At 44.1% G+C, this 21,140-nt stretch overlaps 2 protein-coding genes across 4 annotated transcripts in view; one reads left to right on the top strand and one right to left on the bottom strand.

Annotated features, from left to right (window-relative positions):
- The first annotated feature begins 2,529 nt into the window (after positions 1-2,529).
- gsna (gelsolin a) lies at positions 2,530-15,798 on the top strand. 3 transcript variants are annotated; one of them, XM_053411602.1, is made up of 17 exons: positions 2,531-2,681; positions 8,773-8,853; positions 8,931-9,131; positions 9,770-9,924; positions 10,320-10,481; positions 10,600-10,749; positions 10,821-10,910; positions 10,994-11,126; positions 11,299-11,603; positions 11,844-11,977; positions 12,148-12,238; positions 13,463-13,633; positions 13,741-13,915; positions 14,434-14,555; positions 14,677-14,754; positions 14,844-14,904; positions 15,031-15,798. In XM_053411602.1, the coding sequence occupies exons 3-17, from the start codon at positions 8,936-8,938 to the stop codon at positions 15,198-15,200; spliced, it is 2,193 nt and encodes a 730-aa protein (XP_053267577.1). In that variant the 5' UTR covers positions 2,531-2,681; positions 8,773-8,853; positions 8,931-8,935; the 3' UTR covers positions 15,201-15,798. The 3 variants fall into 3 exon arrangements, with proteins under 3 accessions (XP_053267576.1, XP_053267579.1, XP_053267577.1); XM_053411601.1 differs by lacking the exon at positions 8,773-8,853 and having other exon boundaries at positions 2,530-2,681; XM_053411604.1 differs by lacking the exon at positions 8,773-8,853 and having other exon boundaries at positions 2,530-2,681; positions 8,907-9,131.
- A 2,142-nt stretch (positions 15,799-17,940) lies between these two features.
- stom (stomatin) overlaps positions 17,941-21,140 on the bottom strand; it is a gene marked incomplete in the record, with an annotated part of 8,683 nt that continues 5,483 nt past the window's right edge. The window contains 1 exon segment of the mRNA XM_053411311.1: positions 17,941-20,798. Coding sequence (XP_053267286.1) covers positions 20,610-20,798 — 189 coding nt within the window.

The following is a 21,140-nucleotide window of genomic DNA, read 5'->3' as shown; positions in this document are numbered from 1 at the left end:
TTATATACATCGTTCAATGTGTATTATGTGCACAAATCAGCATATAGTAGTATCATTATAATACAAGCAAGTGCAACTTTCTGAATCTTTATTGACCTGCATGACAATAGAAATCCTCATTGTAGAAGTATTTAATTGCCTGCCAATATTTTTGTTAGCTTTTGTGTTATTGCCAGCGAGTCGTGCCAAAGGAGCCACAGTCTGCTGGCGGACTCGGGAGACGACTGACGAGCTCGTAGCACCACAAACACAGAGGCCTTAAGATGTGTAAGTGATGGTTTCACCACCCACACGGACACTTTCTCTTGTTCAGACGCAGTGAGCCCCCTGACGAGAAGAGACACTCAGCAGAGAGAGGCAGGAATGTGAGGGAGAGGAACATTTCTTCGCCAGAGGCTTGTTAAGTCAGAGTAGAACTGTCACAACCGTCAGCTGCAACGTCTTATTAGACTCGGTGAAGCTGTCGATTCACTTCCAGACACGGGCGTTCTGACCCACTTCACCTTTCAATGATGTAAAAAAAACTTTGAAGCTAAGAAATACAAGGAACGTAGAGGAGGGTAACGCACAGCCCTGTTGAAGGCCTCAGACTAAGAGCTGGCAGACTCAGTTCAAAGTGGATCCATCTTTAGATCTGCAGTGTGCCTCCACTGGGACCCCATCTGTGCTAGTTTGTGAAGGATTATTGGGGCCTGTATTGGTGGGGCCTCCCTAAAAAGAAAAATGGCGGCACCTGTGTGGGATATTTGGCTTCATTTCAGTAAATCTGTGAGGGAGTGGAGACGCGTTGTTACAGTCTATGGCAAAAAGTGACAATGGTAACATTCTGATGTTTAGCAGGTGTAATATTTATCATGGTCAGCATCTTAGAGTGTTGATGAGGTCATATCGGATGAACTGAACCTTTAAGTTCCACTCCAGTCGAAATTTTACAGTTTCCAGTTTGGTGTGTTGAGGCAGAACTGGTCTTCCCATCAGCCCGAGGGCAGCAACGCACAATGAAAACAAGACTTTCAAGTCATATCCAGAGCTCCACAATGTGCATAAATTACACAAGTTAATTTTAGACTCTGGCAGACAACACAGCGATTCAATGGGCAACTTGGGATTTCCATCAAGCTGCAGTTGCTCCCAAGAGGAGTGAAACTATTTTCCAGTTGTTCTCTTGCAACATCAGTAAACTACTGCCGACATTAACATCATGTAAAGTTATCCCTCTTCCTCACTGTCATAGCATATCAAACCCATCATGCTTTAGGGTTAATAAACATCAGAGAGGATAAGGATCACTTCTTTCTACCATTACTTTACTTCTCAGTCAAATGCCGTGTGTTTGCAGTCTCTGTCAGTCTGTTGAACATCTTGATGGAACTGCTTTTGGCATTTTGTCCACTAGAGGGAAACCAAGACGTTATGACTCGGTAAACAATGAAACCAGAAAACCCAGTTTTTCCATGAACTGCCACGGACCTTCATCAAACCAGGCAAATAAAGTGAGAGACAGCAGAGGCTCCTGTGGTACGTGCCTGATGCCTGCTTCATCTGTGCTCTGTCTACCGGCAAATGTTTGTAGAAAATACCCCCAGATTCTTTGTTTTTGTATAAACAGTGGAGGAATCTGATGTCTTTTGTTTGTTGGCTGTATTAAAAGACCATCCCGATGATGTCTAAGCTTTGGGTTTTTAATGTATTCTTCAAAGCTACTATTCTTTACAGTGGCAATATCAATATTCAGTTTAATATCTGTCCATAAGGACCAGGCCTTATAACACCAGATAGATATGTAATAACACCCAGAGGCTTGTAGCATAAATATTGCACGGTGTCAGTCATGCATGTGTATCTGTGCTGCATTTGTGTTGTGTGTGGCATTATGCACAATTCATCATCTTCAGGTGCAGCACCAACAGTACAGAGGAGTTTTCTGTTTGTAATGAGGATTCAATTCAGACAATTTGATGAAACCTTGATAGATAGATAGATAGATAGATGGATAGATGGATAGATGGATAGATGGATGGATGGATGGATGGATGGATGGATGGATAGATGGATAGATGGATAGATAGTAATTTGCACCTTCAGGCCTAAACTGAAGGCTTGGATTTATATCCTCCTCACCACCACCAGTCCAGAAGGGGGCAGTGTTGCCCAGGATGCTCACTCTGGTGAAGGATTGAACTCAAACGTGGCTGAGGTTAAATTTACTGCAAGTAAGAAAATAATAAAAATACATTTAAAGTAATATCAAGGCTGCCTATTCAGACGATTTGATTAAACATTAGTAGGAGCTATTTGTGGTACTTTATCTGTGTATGAATCATTAATTCTAATGTAATTATAAGTATTATTTGGATGTATTACATTAGGCAACAAAAATAGATAGATAGATAGATACTTAGGTAGATAGATAGATAGATAGATAGATAGATAGATAGATGGCAGACAGACAGTGCATGTGCGCGTCCACGTGTCCGCCAACCCACTGCAGGCGGTGCAGGCCGAGCAGGGGAGGGTCATAACGGGGAGTGTCCCGGGCCACAGGCATAAACAGCGGCTCTTCTCTGCGCTGCTCCGCCGACCCGACGCCTCTCCGCTCCGCCTGCAGCTCCACACAGTCCCGACCGAACCACAACCGAACCCGTCCGTCGGTTTCTGATCTCTCTGAGCTCCGCGTCCAGGTGAGTGGATCAAACGCCGCTCTGCTTCTCTCTCTCTCCAGGGTGGTGGCATAGATTTCTGCGCAGTAATCCGACGCCTTAATCACAGAATAATGCACCGTTACCTCCCGTGCTTTTGTCCTCCGAGGTGCGCAACCGAGCGTAACGTGGCCATTGGGCTCCTTCCTGTGCGTAAAAAGGTTACGCGTGGTAAAGATGGTGATAAAATGGGTTTAAAACAGGTTGTTTTCTGCCAACCAGGCTTTTCATCGTCCAAACGCAGCTGCTGCCATATATGGACAAGCTGTGGAAACTCTGAAAGGAGCCTGAAACTCACTGGTCCCACCTTAAATTAACTCTGATCAGTGTGTGAACAATGATTTCAGACTACACAGACACGAGAGAAGGGAACAAGTTGAGTTAAGCTGCTTTACAGTAAAATAAAAAGAGGATAATTGACTGAGCAGCTGAGGAGGAGGCAGGAGGAAGCAGGAGGAGGCAGGAGGAAGCAGGATGGGGTCTCCTCAGCAGCTGCCTCTTCTGTTGAGAGGAGGCATCTCTGGTTGCTGTGGGAACACACAACCAAATAGTGAGCTTGAGGAAGTTGCTCACAGCATCCTGTATGTGTGTGTGGGTGTTTGCAGCAGCAGCCGCAAGCTGTGTGTCAGACAGTGTGGTCCATATATGTCTGTCTCACACATGTCTCCAGCCAATCAGGAACCCCCACACTCAGCTGTGCAGGCAGACAGAGTTTATGGGATGCCTGAATTCAACCGCAGAGCTGCACCCATCCTCTGTTTCAGCCTCAAACAACTGTGTGGACTCTACGGGACAGCTGAGCTGGTCTGCAGACGTGTTATCCTGAGTGAGAGAAAGGAAATATTGATAAAATCATCATGTTAATCACACTCATCATCTCATTTTTGGCGACCGGCCTCATCTGGGGCAGGAAGCACGGCGGTAAACACGGATACAGTGAAGTCGCCAACAAGTTTCCATGTGCCGCCCTCTGCCAGCCGGAAATCCTAAATTTAGGAGATTGTCCCTCGCATGAAAAATGACAGCACGTCTTCTTGTTTCCTGACAAAGAAGCCGTTGTGGTTTTGCAGCAATTGTCCTCCTTGTTTTCTCATAGCTGCAAAAGAAGATTCACATTGTTGTGCTGCTGTAAAACGCGTCAGGGAGGATGATATGGAAATATGAGCTGTCCATATTCAAACTGGGCTATGGCAGCTGAGGTTAAATATCATTGTTTCAAAGTTTGAATACGTGTATGTCAGTGTGGGCTTGAAAACAACAGTTACTTTCAACATTTTAACCGAATTACGCTTAATTTTAATGGGAATCATCAGATGTCTCTTTCCAACTGAAGGTTTAAGTTCTGTAAACGGTGGCAGATGAGAGAATCTTTGAATCAGTATCATGTGTCATGATGTAGGGCGTGAAAATGTCCCGTGCTACGGACTTTGACATTTTTGCATCACATGCAGCCCCTTCAGGAAGGGTTAGACTTCAGTTCTGAAAGCAGATAAAACCGGTTCCTGGTGACACAGCCCGCTCGTATCCTTTAATAACCATCTGTGTATCAGGGCTGTTATTTACAGAGTCATAAACAGTCATTTTGGTTCTGCTTGTTCTACATTGTGCAAACAGACGAAAGGGAAGCCGAGCGGTGTGTAGGGGCTGTTAAAGTGTCGTGTCCGTGTCATCTGATGTGTTCCGGGCAAGTTGCGGAGCAGCTGAAGAGACCTCGAGAGTCTGAGAGGGGAGTGCACGGAGAAAATGAGTCATCAAGAATCTCCCTCCCTGAGGGAACAACCTTTTTTCTTTTGGGAGAATCTCAGTACAGACGTTCAGTTTGAGCCCAGGAACCCAGATTTCACACATAACTATTTCTGTGCTTGTTTTTGACTCCAACACACAAATCACAAGGGTGCCACTGTCACAAGAATCCACTTTTCACTATCTGCTTAATGGATCAAGTGGTTGTGTTTGACTCAGGCCCCGAGCGGGGGGCAGACACAAAAGAGAGGCTGGTGAAAATGGGGGAGGGGAGTGAATAACTGTGGATGGAATGACAGGCCCACTCCCTGTTTGTTTGGGGCACAAAGAGGCATGAGGGTGTAGGTACTCCACAAATATCCCTGCAGAGCGGTGGGCTGGCCTGCGGACGACGCCTGCTCCTACCAGCAGGCCTGCATCAACCGAAAGTCATGTGACCTGGTCTATTTAAACCTAGGGCTGTGTGTGTTGAGTCAAACCACCGTCTGTCCAGTAGCTGCCTTCAGACACGCACTGAACTCCAGATTATCTCCTGAACTGATCCCCAATGTCAGGGTTAGTCGCTGCAGGTTGTCTCTAGAGGTTTTCCTTCCACATCCCTCATCAAAACTCTGGATAATGTCTCAAGTGTGGACGTGTAATGGACGTTTGAAACACGCGATGGACACAAAACTGAAAGGACAAACAAAACAAATGCAAATATCGCTGGATGGAAAGGAGATGTCGAAAAAAACACGTGATTTCTGCAGAAGAAGTTCTACGACGTCATGTCCGTCTGCAGAGTTGATATCTGAAAAAACGGCTTTTCATCCAACCTGGAACATTTAATAATGTTGTTGTTAATTCAGCTGCTGCCCTTCATTAAAAAAATGACACACTGACACAAAGATTTATTCTTTAAAAATGTAAACTTTGTGTCCCTGTTAGATTCTTTAGTTATCATTTCTCTAATATTTAGCTCTGATCCTTCAAAGCGTGAGGTGAACCAGACTCTGATGTTTCCTTTATTAAGTCACAGACAGAATCTAACTCCGGGATGAAGCAGCTTTCATGTGCAGCGACATCACGGGGGGGGGGGGGGGGATCACAGTCAAACACAGTCGTATTTATTCAGCACCACCGAGAATCTGCAGAAAATGAAGTTGCACTAAAGTGAGGTTTTCAGTGAGCGAGACTACTCAGGGTGAAGGTGTGTGTGGCTTCTGTTGGATGAAAAGCACAGTTTCCTTCAACAAGTCAAGTTCTTTCAGACGTCTCTATTTTCAGACTTTGAGAAAGAGATATATGCTGCGTGCTTTTTAAACAGTAATCACGAGGGTTGAGCGAGACACATTTCCCCCCATATGAAAGCAAAGGTGGAAAACTTTACTTCAAGCAACTTAAAAATGAAGTTATCCTGTTGATCTCTGCGCCGGTGTACTCCACGTGTGTCTCATTACTGCAGTTTTAGGTGTTTTTTTTAGGTTTTTATAGGAACGACAGTGTTTTACATCCGTCCCTGTGTTAAACAGGATCCTCTTACTCATCTCACATCTCTGCGTTCAAGCTGTTTGCATATTACAGGGTGTGAGGGAAGTTGAAAATGAATGGTTGTACTGTTATAAAGAAGTAACTGATTTATGACAAGCTGACTGGGAACTTCAGGTCATTGTTAACCTGCGTAGCTGGAAGTGGAAACATATCGTTTCAACCCCTGTCTCTGTGTCGGTGTGTGAACAAGACAACTCCACAGTACGTGGATGGGATTCCAGCTGATTTATTTCTTCGGCTAATCACTCAAAGGTTTAACGTCACAGAAAGGACAGTTCTTCCAACTGTTAGTGTTCCCGTGTGGCCACAGATGCTGTCTGACTTTAGCGGGACTCAGGCGTCACCCAGGTGGAAAACTTCCACCAGGCGTCTTTAGGAAAATTCTGCTTTTTCCACGTCCACCGTCAAACAATAACGACTCATCGTTCCCCAGCAGCCCCAGATCCTCTTGGTCCGGTCAAACCAGGACACAGATGCTGCAGGGTCGTGGAGGTTCAGACTACAACTCCTTGAGGTTGTGTTTTCACCTCCGTCTGTTTGTTTGTGAGCAGGATGACACAAAAAGGACCACACAGATTCCCAGGAAACCGAATGGAATGATGGAACATGGGCCAAAGAAAGAACCCGTTAAATCCTTGGCTTGGGCGCGGATCAGGGCTGATTGCTGTTGTGATTTTATCTTTAACATTGTGAGATTGGGCGTTAGTGGACATTTTCACTAATTCCCCAGGAAAATAATGAGGCATATATAGGGAACTGATATCCATGCAAATAAAAATGTGGATCTAGTGGATTTAAATGTGGTTTCCATAATGGAACTACTGGGCCTTGGCAGAGGTTTGCATTGGAGTTTCAAAATTCAGGAAACTTGACTGTGAAAATGGATGTTGCCAAACCAATCCACATATCTTTCCATGTGGGAACACGCCACAGCTGCTGAACGTGAGTCTGACTGTTGCATAACAGCAGAGATGGGGGGGGAAGGAACCCCACATTTCTTTGGCCTGGCTGCGTCGATTCAGAACCACTTCCCTTTTCCAGGGCGAGCAGCGGATTCCTGCCATGTTTGTGGGCAGAGAAGAATGAACGATTCTTGTTCTAGAGCGGACGGTTAGTCGTGCAAATTGAACAGCAGCGGATCCCAGCAGCATTCCTGTGTAAAAACTAGAATCTGGGTTCATTACGAACTACATGACCTCCAGTCTGTGTTTTTTTTGGTAAATACCTGAGCGAGTGAAATCTGTACAAAATGCAGCCGGAGGCCACAGAAGCTCTTTTCAGAGACGTGACGTTCTACTTTGAGAACACGGCTTCACTGTTGAGAGACTGTTTACAATCTCTGTGCAGTGTTAACTGTGCCAACCATCAATTCATATGGAGCCTGTGTGTGTGTGTGTGTGTGTGTGTGCTGCAAACACACACGCCACTTCGGACCAGTGTTGCTTCACAGAGCTGATTGCCTCATAAGAAACATTTAGGTTTAACCACACAACAGCTGCTATACATCTGTATAAGAGATATAATGGAGTCAAAAGTAGAAAGTCTGCCTATTAAATGTGGTGGTTTTAAAATGTTAAGTAGCAAATACAAGTCAGATCTAAATATTTGTACAAAGGAAAGTGAACTGACCCATTTCCATCACTTTAACAAATATGAAGAGTAACAATTACTTTCCTTGTGCAGCAGAAGAGTCCTTCACCATCATGTTTAAGCCAAAAAGTTAATAGTGAGGATATCATAAATTGGTCACAAATGACTCAGAAGTTGCTGAGTCATTTGGATTTACCTCGTTCAGATTGCAGCAGAGAGGCCTGCAGGCTTCAGACCTCATGTTGCACAGACACGTACTTCAGACACTTGATCAGGCGCCATGTGTCCTTTCTCCTCTCAGATACGACTCAAGTGCCTCGTGGGAGCGTTAATGAATTAACTCGACTGCCGATGTGCCCATGGGCAACATGATGTAATTCGTCCCTGAGAGACCAATCAAGGTTTCTGTTATTCCGACGGAGCTGCTGTGTTTTGAACATGACTCACTCATAACAGGAAGTGCTTTTTTGAAACGTGGACAATCATGATGAGGAGGATCTGACGCAAATATGTCTGAGGAACTGGATTGTGGGAAGTTCAGCGTCCAGATGTTTAGGAGCTTGAATATCGATAGAACATAAAGATGGACGACATAACTGCTGCAAAAAAAAGGGAAGCCGAAACATGTAATTCGCCCCCTGGTGGCTCGCTGCTGTGTGGGTCATAAACCCCCCCCTCCCTTCATGAGGCTTTCTGTCATTGAAGGTTGTTCTTATCACACTGATGATGTAATGGTGGTTTTCATTTGTTGTTTGATGCAATAAAAACAAGATCCTGAGAACATCTCGTGATTGGTCGACTGTGTGTGTGTAAGATTTCTCAGTCAATGACTTATTTATCTTTTAATTTGAAGGAATTTGACCCCCCCCACTGCTTCTTTCTGCAGCTCTTTTTGTTTTGTTGATTTATGATTTTCTCCCCCCCATAGTGAGCAGTTATCCGAGTCTCATAGTATATAGTCAGGAGAGTTTAAAGAATAAGAATATCTCGTTATGAATCAGTGTCTTTTATAGATATATATTTATAAAGAGTGTTTCTTCTGCCAGCGTCACCGGCCCTCATGACTCCCTCTGACTTCCTCTTCCCTCTCAGCGGGGGAAACACCCAGTGCACGGGGCTCCAGTAACTCCACTGGTTCCAGTGACTCACGCTGCTGAGCATTAATATCTAACTATAACCCTAAACTTTATCTTTGTATCCATGGTGACAGCTCGGCCTTAAGAGGGGGGGGTGGCTTCTTCTTTCCCAGAGCAAATAAGAGCCTCCCAGTCCCACTCGCACTTTTTCAAAGGTTATTACAAAGCTTTACGACTCTTATCTGTGTTTGATGCACTTAAATCTCAGGTGTCGCCGTGTTCCTCTCCGCAGGCAGGATGGCAGCGCATCACCCCGAGTTTGAGCGAGCTGGACAGGAGACCGGCCTCCAGGTGTGGAGGGTGGAGAACTTTGACCTGGTGCCGGTGCCGGAGAACCTGTGCGGCGGATTTTACACCGGAGACGCCTACCTCATCCTCAACACCATCAAACAGCGCTCCGGCAACCTGCAGTTCGACCTCCACTTCTGGTTGGGTGAGTGCAGCGAGACACAGACTAAAACTGTGAAGTAATGCAGCTCCTATTATATGCATGAAACTATAAATAATCGTTATATATTATGCGTTATTTTCCATCTTTATTCCAGAGCAGGACTCAATGATTTCTCTTTTAGATTTTGCAAAACTTTCACTTAAAGCCCTTCTCGCACAAATCAATATGTCCTGCTCTCAAACTGAAGGACCACAGTCTTGAATGCAGATGGGGTCAGAGGTCAGACTGGTTTGTGGCTCCTGTAAACAAGAAGGGGGGGGTGGGGGGTGTGGCCGGGTCATTTGTTAGGATTTCTTTTGGAGTGACAGAAGCTGAGTCTGCTCTTTTTTCCTTTATCGACTCAATGTGCTTTTAGTCGACGTGATTGATCCTGGAAACATAATTTAGCAGCAAACAGGATCTGATGTAACTCACCGTGTGACCAGGAATAGAAAAATGTTGCACTTATTAATGTGTCTGCTGGATCTGAGCCCCACACCCCCCCCCCTCCTGGCGCTGCCACTCATCGATCTCCTGAGTCGTCAGTGACAGAAACACAAAATGTGACTCTCTCTCTGTGTGGATGTGGAGTTAGACTGAATGAGACCAGAGGATTAAAATGGACGTTTCTTGTGGCGCAGGTGACCACTGCTCCCAGGATGAGAGCGGCTCGGCGGCCATCTTCACCGTCCAGATGGACGACTTCCTCGGGGGGAAACCCATCCAGTACCGCGAGGTCCAGGGACACGAGTCCAAGACCTTTCTGGGCTACTTCAAGTCTGGAATCAAATACATGGTGAGATGCATCTGCCAGGAAGATGGCACAGTGCTTCTGGTTTGGTGCATTTGAAACCTGCCTGTTTATTTAATGTTGTTTAAGCGCAAATATTTCATCACATTTTAATTGACAAACTGAGGAATTTATTTAGTTACTGTTCAAATTGGGAAGATCCAGTCATTTATGATACAATATATTTTTTAATTTTCCAAATATCCATTAAAAGTATTGTTATTATGTTCTAACCATTAGAAGTGATAGAATATAATCAGAATTTTCACCCGTGTTGTAATATCATCACAAAAGTGTCTTAATTTCCCAATCAGAATTAAAACGATTTTAGTTTGGTTTAAATCTTTAAGTTTTAGGGTTTTTTAATTTGAAACTTCTGACGTGCAACTCTTACCTTACAGAAAGGAGGCGTGGCCTCTGGGTTCAAGCACGTCGTCACCAACGAGGTGGTCGTGCAGCGGGCGTTCCAGGTCAAAGGTCGTCGCTCTGTCAGGGCCACAGAGGTGGCGGTGAGCTGGGACAGCTTCAACCAGGGAGACTGTTTCATCCTGGACCTGGGAGACGTGAGTCCGACCGAGCAGATTAATACTGAATATTAAATATTGATTAAAAACAATATACAACACTAATAAAGTTTTATCTTCACCTGCTCTGCTGCTCTTCCCTGTTGTGGATGAACAGGAGATTTTCCAGTGGTGCGGCTCCCAGAGCAACCGCTTCGAGAAGCTGAAGGCCATGCAGGTCGCTAAGGGCATCCGGGACAACGAGCGCAACGGCAGGGCTCGGGTCTACGTCTGCGATGAGGGGACGGAGAGAGAGAAGATGTTAGAGGTGAGAACAGTGAGTCACGAGTTTTACTTCTACTGCAGGAAACTTGTGTTAAAATCGCTTCTTCTTCTCAGGTTCTAGGTCCCAAACCAGATCTGCCTGAAGGAGGCTCAGACGACATCAAGGCCGACGCCGCCAACAGGAAGATGGCCAAACTCTACAAGGTGAGAGACATGGGTAACGCCTCAGAGGCTTTCTAACATGTCATACCTGTTGTTATATAGGTCTCATTACTTTCACTCTACAGGTGTCTAACGCCAGTGGAGGCATGACCATCGCACTGGTGGCTGCAGAGAACCCGTTCGCTCAGAGCGCCCTGGACTCTGGTGACTGCTTCATCCTGGACCACGGCCCCAACGGCAAGATCTTCGTCTGGAAAGGTCAGTGAAGGAGCTTCAGTGGATTCACCAGAACGATGTTCATTTTACAGTGGGTCATGTTCACAGGAAGATCTTGTGGATCTCGGTTTGAGTACTTTTGTCTATACAAACGTAGATGGTGGGGGTACAAACTGAAATACTTCCTTATTCCTTAATTTCTCTGCTTCCACAGGAAAAGATGCAAACATGGACGAGCGCAAGGCGGCGATGAAGGCGGCGGAAGAGTTCATCAAGAAGATGGGTTACCCCAAACACACACAGGTGCAGATCCTGCCGGAGATGGGCGAGACGCCGCTCTTCAAGCAGTTCTTCAAGAACTGGCGGGACAAGGATCAGACTCAGGGCCTGGGTGTCGCCTACATCGCCAACAGCATCGCCAAGATCGAGAAGGTGGCGTTCGATGCCGCCGGCCTGCACGACTCCCCCGCCATGGCCGCGCAGCACGGCATGGTGGACGACGGCAGTGGGGAGAAACAGGTGAGAGGAGGGAGGGAGGGTGGTCAGTGAGGCTGGGGACCTGAGGCTCCTGGTTTCAGCTGTTTAAAGGCGTGGAACTATTCTGACAATCAATGAACAGCTCCCCCTTGTGGAAAGCCCTCAGCCTGCTAAATATGAATTTATGATGTTAGCTCATATCTGTTTATTTGAAAGTATTGGATAAAATATTTAACAGAATCATCTCACAGCTTGTATGATTTTTGTTGTTGTTGTTGACAGATCTGGCGAATTGAGGGATCGGACAAGCTGGAGGTGGATCCGTCCACACATGGACAGTTCTACGGAGGAGACAGTTACATCATCCTGTACAACTACCAGCACGGAGGACGTCGGGGACACATCATCTACATGTGGTGAGAATACGAGAAGCAAAACATCAGAAATCAGTTTTAAACACCCCATTTTATGGGTTCTTCCCTGACTCATATCACACCCGTCCACCAGGGGTCATGTTCATCTGTCCGGTTCATTTTAAACGTAATCCTGCGAACAAATAAATAAACCTGGATGCCCTGTTTCCCAGGCAGGGAGCGGACTCCAGTCAGGACGAGATCGGCGCCTCAGCGATCCTCGGGGCCCAGCTGGACGAGGAGCTCGGCGGTGGTCCTGTCCAGGTGAAACACCTCCTTCCCTCAGATTCTTCGCTTTCTCCTTCTCACCAGCTTATCTTCATTTGATCATTCCTGTTATTAATTTATCCCCTGACGTACTCAGCTCAGTCACGTCCTGTCTGACCTTTACATCCTCTGACTCTGTGTCCTCCCCTCCTGCTTCCTCCTCCTCCTCCTCCTCCTTCTCCTCCTCCTCCTCCTCCTCCTCCTGCTGCTGCTGCTTCTTTCCCTCTTGGTTTCTGACCCTTTCTGTGCCTTCAGGTTGTCGGTGCTCCTATTACCACTCAGGTACTTTTCCGTCCATTTTCCTGCTCCTCTTCCTTTCATAATGAGTCAAAACGGTTTTAGTCCAGAGCCAGAGATAAAAAGAAGCAAACAACAAAAAGATATATACAAATATCATGACACCAAAAAGAGCTTTAAATGGCCTTGAGTGGAATAATGAAATAGATCAAATCTACAGTGAAATCAACACAAACAGGACGTTGAGCTGCCGGTGCTGATGGGAGGTTCTCTCCTATAAAATAGTTTTCAGTTCATTCATTCATTTCTGCACTTCACTCCACTGGTGTGTCTTTACTCTGCATGTGCAAACCTGTGTGTGTCTTTGCTGACTCAGCATGAAACAGTGTGTGTGTGTGTGTGTGTGTGTTTGAATCCATCCTGTGCTGCAAATGTCACGTTTATCTTTCCAGGTGTTTCCCAGCTCTCACTTTAAAAGCAGCTGTCGTGCAGATGTCACTTTTGTTTGTCTAACTACACTTTAATTCACTTCGGTTATGTCCCGGGTATCGTTGGAGAATCGTTTGGATTTGTTTGAATGTTTATTGATACCAGTACAGTCTCTATGTTTTGGTCCAGTACAGATACCAAAAAATACATATTTCATCTTATGAAGAATCCAAAAATATTAAATGTCTATTGAGTTTTCCTTAAACGTGAACTACAACATGTAAACTCTAGAGACTCGTGAGAGTTGACTGCAGGACCTCACCTCCATAAACATTTATAACAAAAGCTTCAGACCAAAGACTCGTCAAACTTTTCAGACATAATTCTGCATCATCAATGTTTCCAAATTTCACGTAACTGACTTTCATCACATTGTGGCACAGGCAGCACAGCTCAGTGCCGCCATCTTGTGTCTGCACAGGGGAATGCAGAATGTTTTTACTGTAACCACCGTCTCTTGGCCTCTGAGCGCTCACTGTGGTGTTGTTGTACCAGGTGAGGGTGGTGCAGGGGAAGGAGCCCGCCCATCTGATGAGTCTGTTTGGAGGACAGCCCATGGTGGTGTACAAGGGGGGCACGTCCAGAGAGGGAGGTCAGTCGGCCGCTGCGGAGACTCGACTCTTCCAGGTGCGATCCAACTCTGCAGGACACACCAGAGCTGTGGAGGTAAGAGAGCACACACCGCCATCTTCAAACGTCCTGACTCTAAAGCACGAGCTCGGTGATGTTCTGTAAATGCATGTTAAACCTGAAGGACCTGTGTGTTTCTGCAGCTCGATGCGGTGGCGTCCAACCTGAACTCCAACGACGCGTTCGTCCTGGTGACCCCCGGTGACTCCTTCCTGTGGGTGGGCGTCGGTGCCAGCGACACGGAGAAGCAGGGCGCTCAGCAGCTGAGCGACATCCTGGGAGCGTCGGTCTCCGAGCTGTCGGAGGGAGGAGAGGCCGGTGAGGAAGCTCTGAATATTGTTCTCTCATGTTTATGTGATTTTAAAGCAGAATATTATAGTTGTATTACAGAGTTGTATCTGTGGTCAAGCTGTGAAACTGAAGCTCTTCTGTGTGAAGTAGCTTTCTTTTTGTTTCTTGTAGCTCATGTTCATCCATATTAAAACAAAGCCGTGATTGTCTCGCCCCTCTAGATTTTATCAGTGAGCTCGTGATGCTTCAAAGCTCTAAAAGAAACTGGATTATAGAACCTCAGGCTAAAACACAACAGATTGAATTTTTAATTAACGCCCTTTGCTTTTAAGAACCAGCTTCAGTTCTTAAAAGCTCCCAAAGACAAAATGGAACATTTTATTTCTATGAGCTCAAGAAACAAAACCCAATTCCTGCTGCGAGTAAAACCGTACGTTAACATATCTTTGACACTATCTTACTGGTTCTGTGATTCGAATTGTAAATATTAAAATCATGTTATTATGTCTAGATGTTGGATAACTTGTGTGTGTGTCCCCCCACAGATCAGTTCTGGGAAGCTCTGGGAGGAAAAGCAGATTATCGCACGTCCACCAGACTCAAGGACAAGATGGACGCTCATCCACCCAGACTCTTCGCCTGCTCCAACAAGACAGGAAACTTCATCGTGAGTATTTCAGGAGAAACCGAGGGAATCGACCCTTTAAATCAGACAGAATTCTACAACATGCATGTAAATGTACTGCTCTGAGGCCACAGCACATTAATGAAATGATCATGCGTGTCAGATTGAGGAGGTACCCGGGGAGATGACCCAGGAAGACCTCGCCACTGATGATGTCATGATCCTCGACACCTGGGACCAGGTAGAGCATCCAGAGCTGTGGAGAGACGTGGATTCATAATCAATGCAATGAAAAGACAGAACATGCACAAATCATTTCTGTGTCTTTAGGTGTTTGTCTGGATCGGAATCGAGGCCCAAGAGGAAGAGAAGACTGAAGCCATGGCCTCTGGTAAAAGTCATATTTAAATTGTTAATCCCAAGAGGATCCTTGCTAAAGTCTGGTTCCACATCCCTGTCGTTTGGTTCTGCGTGTCCTCTCCGGTCCTCAGTGATAATGTCTGTCCTCTTCCCTCAGCCGTCCGGTACATCGAGACGGATCCGGCCAACCGAGACCGCAGGACGCCCATCGTCAAGATCAAGCAGGGCTTCGAGCCGCCCACCTTCTCCGGCTGGTTCCTGGGCTGGGACCACGACTACTGGACCAGCGACCCCCTGGAGCGCGCTATGGCTGAACTGTCCCTGTGAGCCGTCACCTGACCCCCCCCCCCCCCCCCACGCTCCGCAACAATCATTAAGACTTTTCCAGCCGCAGTTACGTCGTTTCTTTTTTTTTTTTTTATTCCGTTGTTTTTAAAAAGGATAGAGTTCTATAAATTAGTGTCTTCTTTCACTTTGTCTCACATGCTACACTGATGATAATACTTCTTAACCACAAGTAACAATCAAGCTTTAACAGATACACATACTTCCTGTAGGGTTTTGCACTAAAGTCAGTAACTACAGTTTTTTAAATGGACATTAAAAAAGCCCACTGCCTATTTAAAGCAATACAGCTGATGCCTTAAAATAATTCTTTCCTGTAGTTTTACAGTTAACCTGTGGAACTCTTGAACCTTTTTACAAGGTACTGCTGAACTTGAAGGATTCCTTCACAGACCTCAGTTTGGTTGTCACTTCTATTTATTTTTTTAAATAGCTGATTTATTCCCAGGAAGCTTGAGTGATGCTGCAGTTGCAAACTTTTCACGGGAAACCGACGCTTCGCTGCTTTACGAGCTGGTTACTTCTCCTGTGACACTTTCTCAGGTTTCCCTTGTTATCATTTCAATAAAACTAAATTAAATGTTAAGTCTTATGTCTTTTTTTTACACACACTTTTAACAAAGGCACTTTTCTGAAAGAATGAAATCTAAAGAAGAAATGATTTTGATAAAATATAAATATTTAATCAGGTTTATTTGTTTTATTTGCCAAATAAGTGCTTTAGTTTCAAGAATTTTCCACAAATATCTTGATATTCTTTGAATTAGACAACACATTTGCTGAAAGTACTTAGAAGTGTGCATGTCCTACATCTTGTGGTGGGATATCGAAAGTGATTGTGCGCATGTCAATGATAATGAAGCTGTCAGTGCAGGGCAGGATGAAGAACAACCCTGTGGAATCACAAGAATAACAAAGACTAAAGCACTGGAAACACCATAATGAGGAAGCGTGCACGGTTCATGGGTCAATCAGAATTTACTCAAATATTCATCCAATCAGTGCAGTGTCCCTATAACAAGAGGCCTGTGTATTAATGCAGCTACAGTTCCTGCCGTGTTTGTCTAACGTGGTTATAAACACTCAATTTAACCTGACAGGCAACTAGAGCCACCAGATATGAAGGTATAGGGACTGATGTTGATATCTATATTAGGAAGAAACACACTTCACCTACATACTTCATTCATACTTCAAAACAACTGACGAGGGTTGTCAGTTGGAAGTATATCTAAATATCTGAATGATGATCTAGTGGAAGAATACTTTGAACTCATCCGTAGAAGAGAACTTAAAACACATGCTCCTTGCAAAATGCGTCCTAGGCGAAATATAATGGCTCGTTCATATTCCTTCACAATCTGTGTACAGAGCAGAAAACACACAAATGGCTTAAATACATTCACTTTTCCTTCCAGGAGCAATTGCCCTGCTTACTGAGGATAACTTTTAATTAAGTAAAAAGCAAAACAACAGTTCAACGGCTTCTAAAGGCAATTAAATAAAAACACACAATAAAGGGGATGAGCCTGAAGCACAAACTCCAGAGTTGAACACTGAGTAAACAGACTGAGCCATCCACAGTCATTTACTCTCCAACCAGCCAGCTTTGCTTGCACAGTGGAAAATAAACAGTGAACTTGACAAGCAGCTGACCTTGATGCACATCCATATGGGGTTGTTTAGCCGGAGTTGGCAAAAAAGGTTTTAAGCGTTTAGATGGATATTTTCACACCAGTGGGAGGGAGACACAGTTTGGATCTGTGGGGGCTGTTAATGATGGAGGGGTAGAATTTAAAGAAATACATGAAATAACTTGCTGCCTTTGAACGACTTCCTGATCCCCAGGAAAGTGTCAGGCCTGCCTTACCCACCCGACGGTTCTCTCCTCTGAGATTTTGCATGGGGACTTCTACGCTGTCGTCCATTCAGGGCAGTTAAAACTAAATGTGGCTCTGGTGTGTGGGTCTGTGATGGTGGTTGTACTGAAGTGACCGTGGATCCAGACAGGTTCTTCTGGTGTCAACAGAAACTATTTGGAGGCAGCTGCCTTTGTTGCATCACTGTTTGGATTCAGTTAATGGACAATGACTCCATGTAGAGCCGTATTGACTTATCCTGTTGAAATAAAGTTAAATGTACTTATATTGATGCAAATTGTTGTTTATACTTTCCTGGATAACCATTCATTTAAAGTTCATCTCCACCAAGGTTACAAAGTACAACTTGACAAATATATACATATGTTTTGCTTTTGATGACAGATGTCCAGGATGTACAACACATGTACAGACTTTAGATGATTTTAGAGAGCAAACATGTTTTTGTTGCATAGAATCACCTGCATGACAAAGATCCAACAACAGGTGCCACCTGACATGTTTCCAAACTAAGTTCTGTAGTATAACCAGCAGGTGACCCTGAATGCTTAATGGAACTTTAGGGACTTAACACAATAATTGAATAGTATTAATAAATATATATATAAATATTATATTAATAAAAAAACTACGTTCTGTAGCATAACCAGCAGGAGACACTGGTGTGACGTGATTTTTGTGAGAATATACAGTAGAACAGTGAAGTAATTGAATACTTTTTTGTAACCTCTCTTTTCGGTGTGTTGCACTTTGTAGACGGTCCCTCCGCACTTGTCTCACAGCCGGCTGTATATAGGGACCAAGTTAATTCACAGTCACTCGCCAACGACCCATTCGCAGACTTTTTATGATCGAGTATAAAATCATTGTTTATTACCAGATATGTCAAGAGGAACCTTAAGGTGAATCTAATCTGAGGCAACAAAAACCACAGCAAACATGAGCATTGTTTTTTGGTTCTTTCTCTTGTATTTTTTTCTGTGGATACCTTGTTACATGGAAGCTACATGGATAAACTTTTATTAAAAAAACACAAAAGAGATGAGAAGTCAGAGACAGAAGAAGAGAAGCTGCTTCATGGTCGTGCTGCGAGTGAACCGGACCAGTAACAACTTAAAATCATCATAAATATAAAGTTAATATGCTACGTAGCTGTGGTTTAATAATTTGTCTCTGTTGCAGCAATAAATTGAACAGACAGAACTTACTTTAGTAAAACACTAACAGGCTTTTGTATTCCACAAGAAATAGATGAATAAATGAAACAGATCAATGCACATTAAACATGGGTCAAGCTGAGACAAACTTTAAACCTCAAACAAGTCACAGCAAACCAGGGCTCCACATTAACACGAGGCACTCGTCTCTTCTGGACAAACTTTGGACCTAGACAGTTGAAATCAGGTGAATATGATGTTTGAGGGACGTTTATTAAAACATTGTTCAGTTGCCAATTTGTTAATAATCTTTGTGTAAATATGTTCTCTAAAATGTTGAGTCACATTTATACTCTTAAAGGTGATTCATTTCATCATTCAGTTTTATGGAATCTCGAGCTATTACTTCTTTTAACGATCTTTCCATCTGATTCAACGAAGATTATTTGATAATTTACTGCTTTTTCAACAGAACCTATTTGAAATCTATATTCTGAATGTAACAGATGTTAATTTAAAACTGAGTAATGAGTCGCACAAAACCTTATGACACCAGGTATTTATCATTGTTTGTTTCTTTTAACTTGTCCAGTAAGACACGTACAATATTCTCCTCTAAAAAATTAAAGAATTAAGAAATACGCTCGTCCTGGACAAGTGGACAAGTGTTAATGTTGAGCCCTGAACAATATAACAAACTTAACTTGAATGCATTTATATATGTATATATATGGTAACACTACTAAGTGAGACATGGACTAAACACGGCAATGTACATTCACAACCCTTCTGTTATCTATAGGTCAGAAGGAGGAAGCATATAAGATCTGCATATTACTTGGCTTGTTGCACCCGGACAGAAGGAAAGAGACAAGATGCTGCTGTTTAAAAAACAAACATGCAGTCATAAAATCATAGTGTTCTCGTCTCAGTGCATAGAAGTGAGATTTTAGACTGTAAAATGAAGCGATGGCAGTAAGTTAAGGCCTTTGGCTGAAAGATTTGCATTAAATGTCAGTTGCTGCTTCATCCTGAGCAGACTGAAGCCTGTGAGGGGGGGGGGGGGGGGGGGTTGGAATACGCATGTGGCTGACGAAGATGAAAATTTATGTAAATATGAAGTGTTTGTTGTATTTTGTCCAGCAACCTGAACGTTACATATACTGTGTATGAATAGAAAGTGAACTGTAAACATATGACAGGCAGCAACATCAAGCCTGAAAACCAGTAGGACTCTATGTGACCCATCAGCCGGGTCTTCAGTTTGTAATGGGAGATGACAGTGATGGCGTGTGTTCCTGCAGTTCTATTTCTATATCGCTGGCCGATCCTTTCTAAACTCATTTAATAGATTTCTAATACTTATTAAAACTAGTATTTGATGCTTCTCAATTCAAACAGTTGAGTGTGTTCATGCATTCATACATATACTGTATTCACAACACTCTCCTGGTTGAAGCCTAAACATTTTCTGGAATAAATAAAGTACAGGTTCGTGTTTGAACCATTTTACTTTGAAATTCAGTGAAAACATGTCATGGCACAGGGAACAGCCTAAAACCAGAGGTAGGTTTCTGAGGATTGGCAGTAAAGCCATTAGAGCCCTCAGATGGATATTGGGAAAATACTAATGGCACGAAGAAACTGGCAGTGGTTGTAGTAGTGCCATGTCAACAGGGGATATTAGTTAAATAAATACAAGGGTTGTGTATATGTGTGTGTGTGTGTGTGTGTGTGTGTGTGTGTGTGTGTGTGTGTGTGCACAGTTGTAAGGCTCCACATCCAGCTGGCACTTTCCTTTAAAGAGTTTGAGAACAGAGATGATGAAAGATTTGTACTTCCTGCCTCTGTTTTGACAGTCAGGGGAACCTGCAGGATAAAAGCTAATCCACCTGCTGTGGGTCGGGTCGTTCACAATAACCCTTTTAAAATACTGTACAGCGACGCATCTGCTTTGGTCAGATCTGAGCCAACGTGTGACACAAGTTACATTTCAATTTTTTTAACTTCCACTCATCTGCTGAAGATCTTTCACAGATCTAAAAGAATAATTTTCTGCAGAAATGGCGGTTTGGAGCCAAATCACCTAAGACCCACAGGCTTGAGAATGGTCCTGGTTACTAATCACCAGAGAGGTGGAACTACACCTGTGTGTGTGCTGGCGGTCGACTATAGGCTTTGTGGTGTGTTTAATTGGCAATTAAACTCTTGCAAAGAGGGTTCGGTCACAAGTGTGGATCTTTTGAGGAAAGCTTGGAGCTTCCTCAGAAAAAAAACCCAACTTCCTGAACTGGATAGAGGCCTTAAATATGTGTGAATGATGTGCGAGTATGACCGACGAGCACAAAGACTCCTCAGCGTTTCATGAAGGCCTGCATCATCTCCATTGGCAGCGGGAAGATGATGGTGGAGTTCTTCTCGGCGGCGATGGTGCTGAGGGTCTGAAGGTAGCGCAGCTGCAGGCCAGACGGAGACTCTGCGATCACCAGGGAGGCTTCCTTCAGAGCCCGGGAGGCGTTCATCTCTCCCTCCGCCGCGATCACCTGGAGGAGGAACCAGGAAGGAAGAGCGACACCTCAGCATCAACAGTCAGATCTGTCCTCAGGAACTTTTTAAACAGTTTTTTTCTTATTTTAACAAAAGGTTTAATTAGATTGGACAAATATTCTGGATTACAAATTATACAAATCAGTTGTTTTTGAAAGTTTGATTAATGTAACCATTTGTTAACTTAAAATAACTACTATCTTGAGATGTGTGTAAATGCATGTTACAAGTGTTGCATGAATTGTTTCTCTGCTGACTTGTCATTTCTCTTTCTATTTCTCAACATGCAGGAGGTTGACGAGCTTTCAGAGGACGTGGGGGGGGGGGGGGGGGGGGGT

Source organism: Pleuronectes platessa, chromosome 19 (assembly GCF_947347685.1).
Source record: "Pleuronectes platessa chromosome 19, fPlePla1.1, whole genome shotgun sequence".
In the NCBI taxonomy this organism is placed as follows: domain Eukaryota; kingdom Metazoa; phylum Chordata; class Actinopteri; order Pleuronectiformes; family Pleuronectidae; genus Pleuronectes; species Pleuronectes platessa.
Note: the sequence above shows the minus strand (reverse complement) of the source record. Positions and strands in the feature narration are given on the sequence as shown.

Bases quoted from the DNA above. Each gene is read 5' to 3' on its own strand.
- gsna (XM_053411601.1), top strand. From the start codon at position 8,936: ATGGCAGCGCATCACCCCGAGTTTGAGCGAGCTGGACAGGAGACCGGC. The intron at 10,750-10,820 runs GTGAGAACAGTG...TCTTCTTCTCAG, and splicing joins AGAGAGAGAAGATGTTAGAG to GTTCTAGGTCCCAAACCAGA. The intron at 13,634-13,740 runs GTAAGAGAGCAC...GTGTTTCTGCAG, and splicing joins GACACACCAGAGCTGTGGAG to CTCGATGCGGTGGCGTCCAA.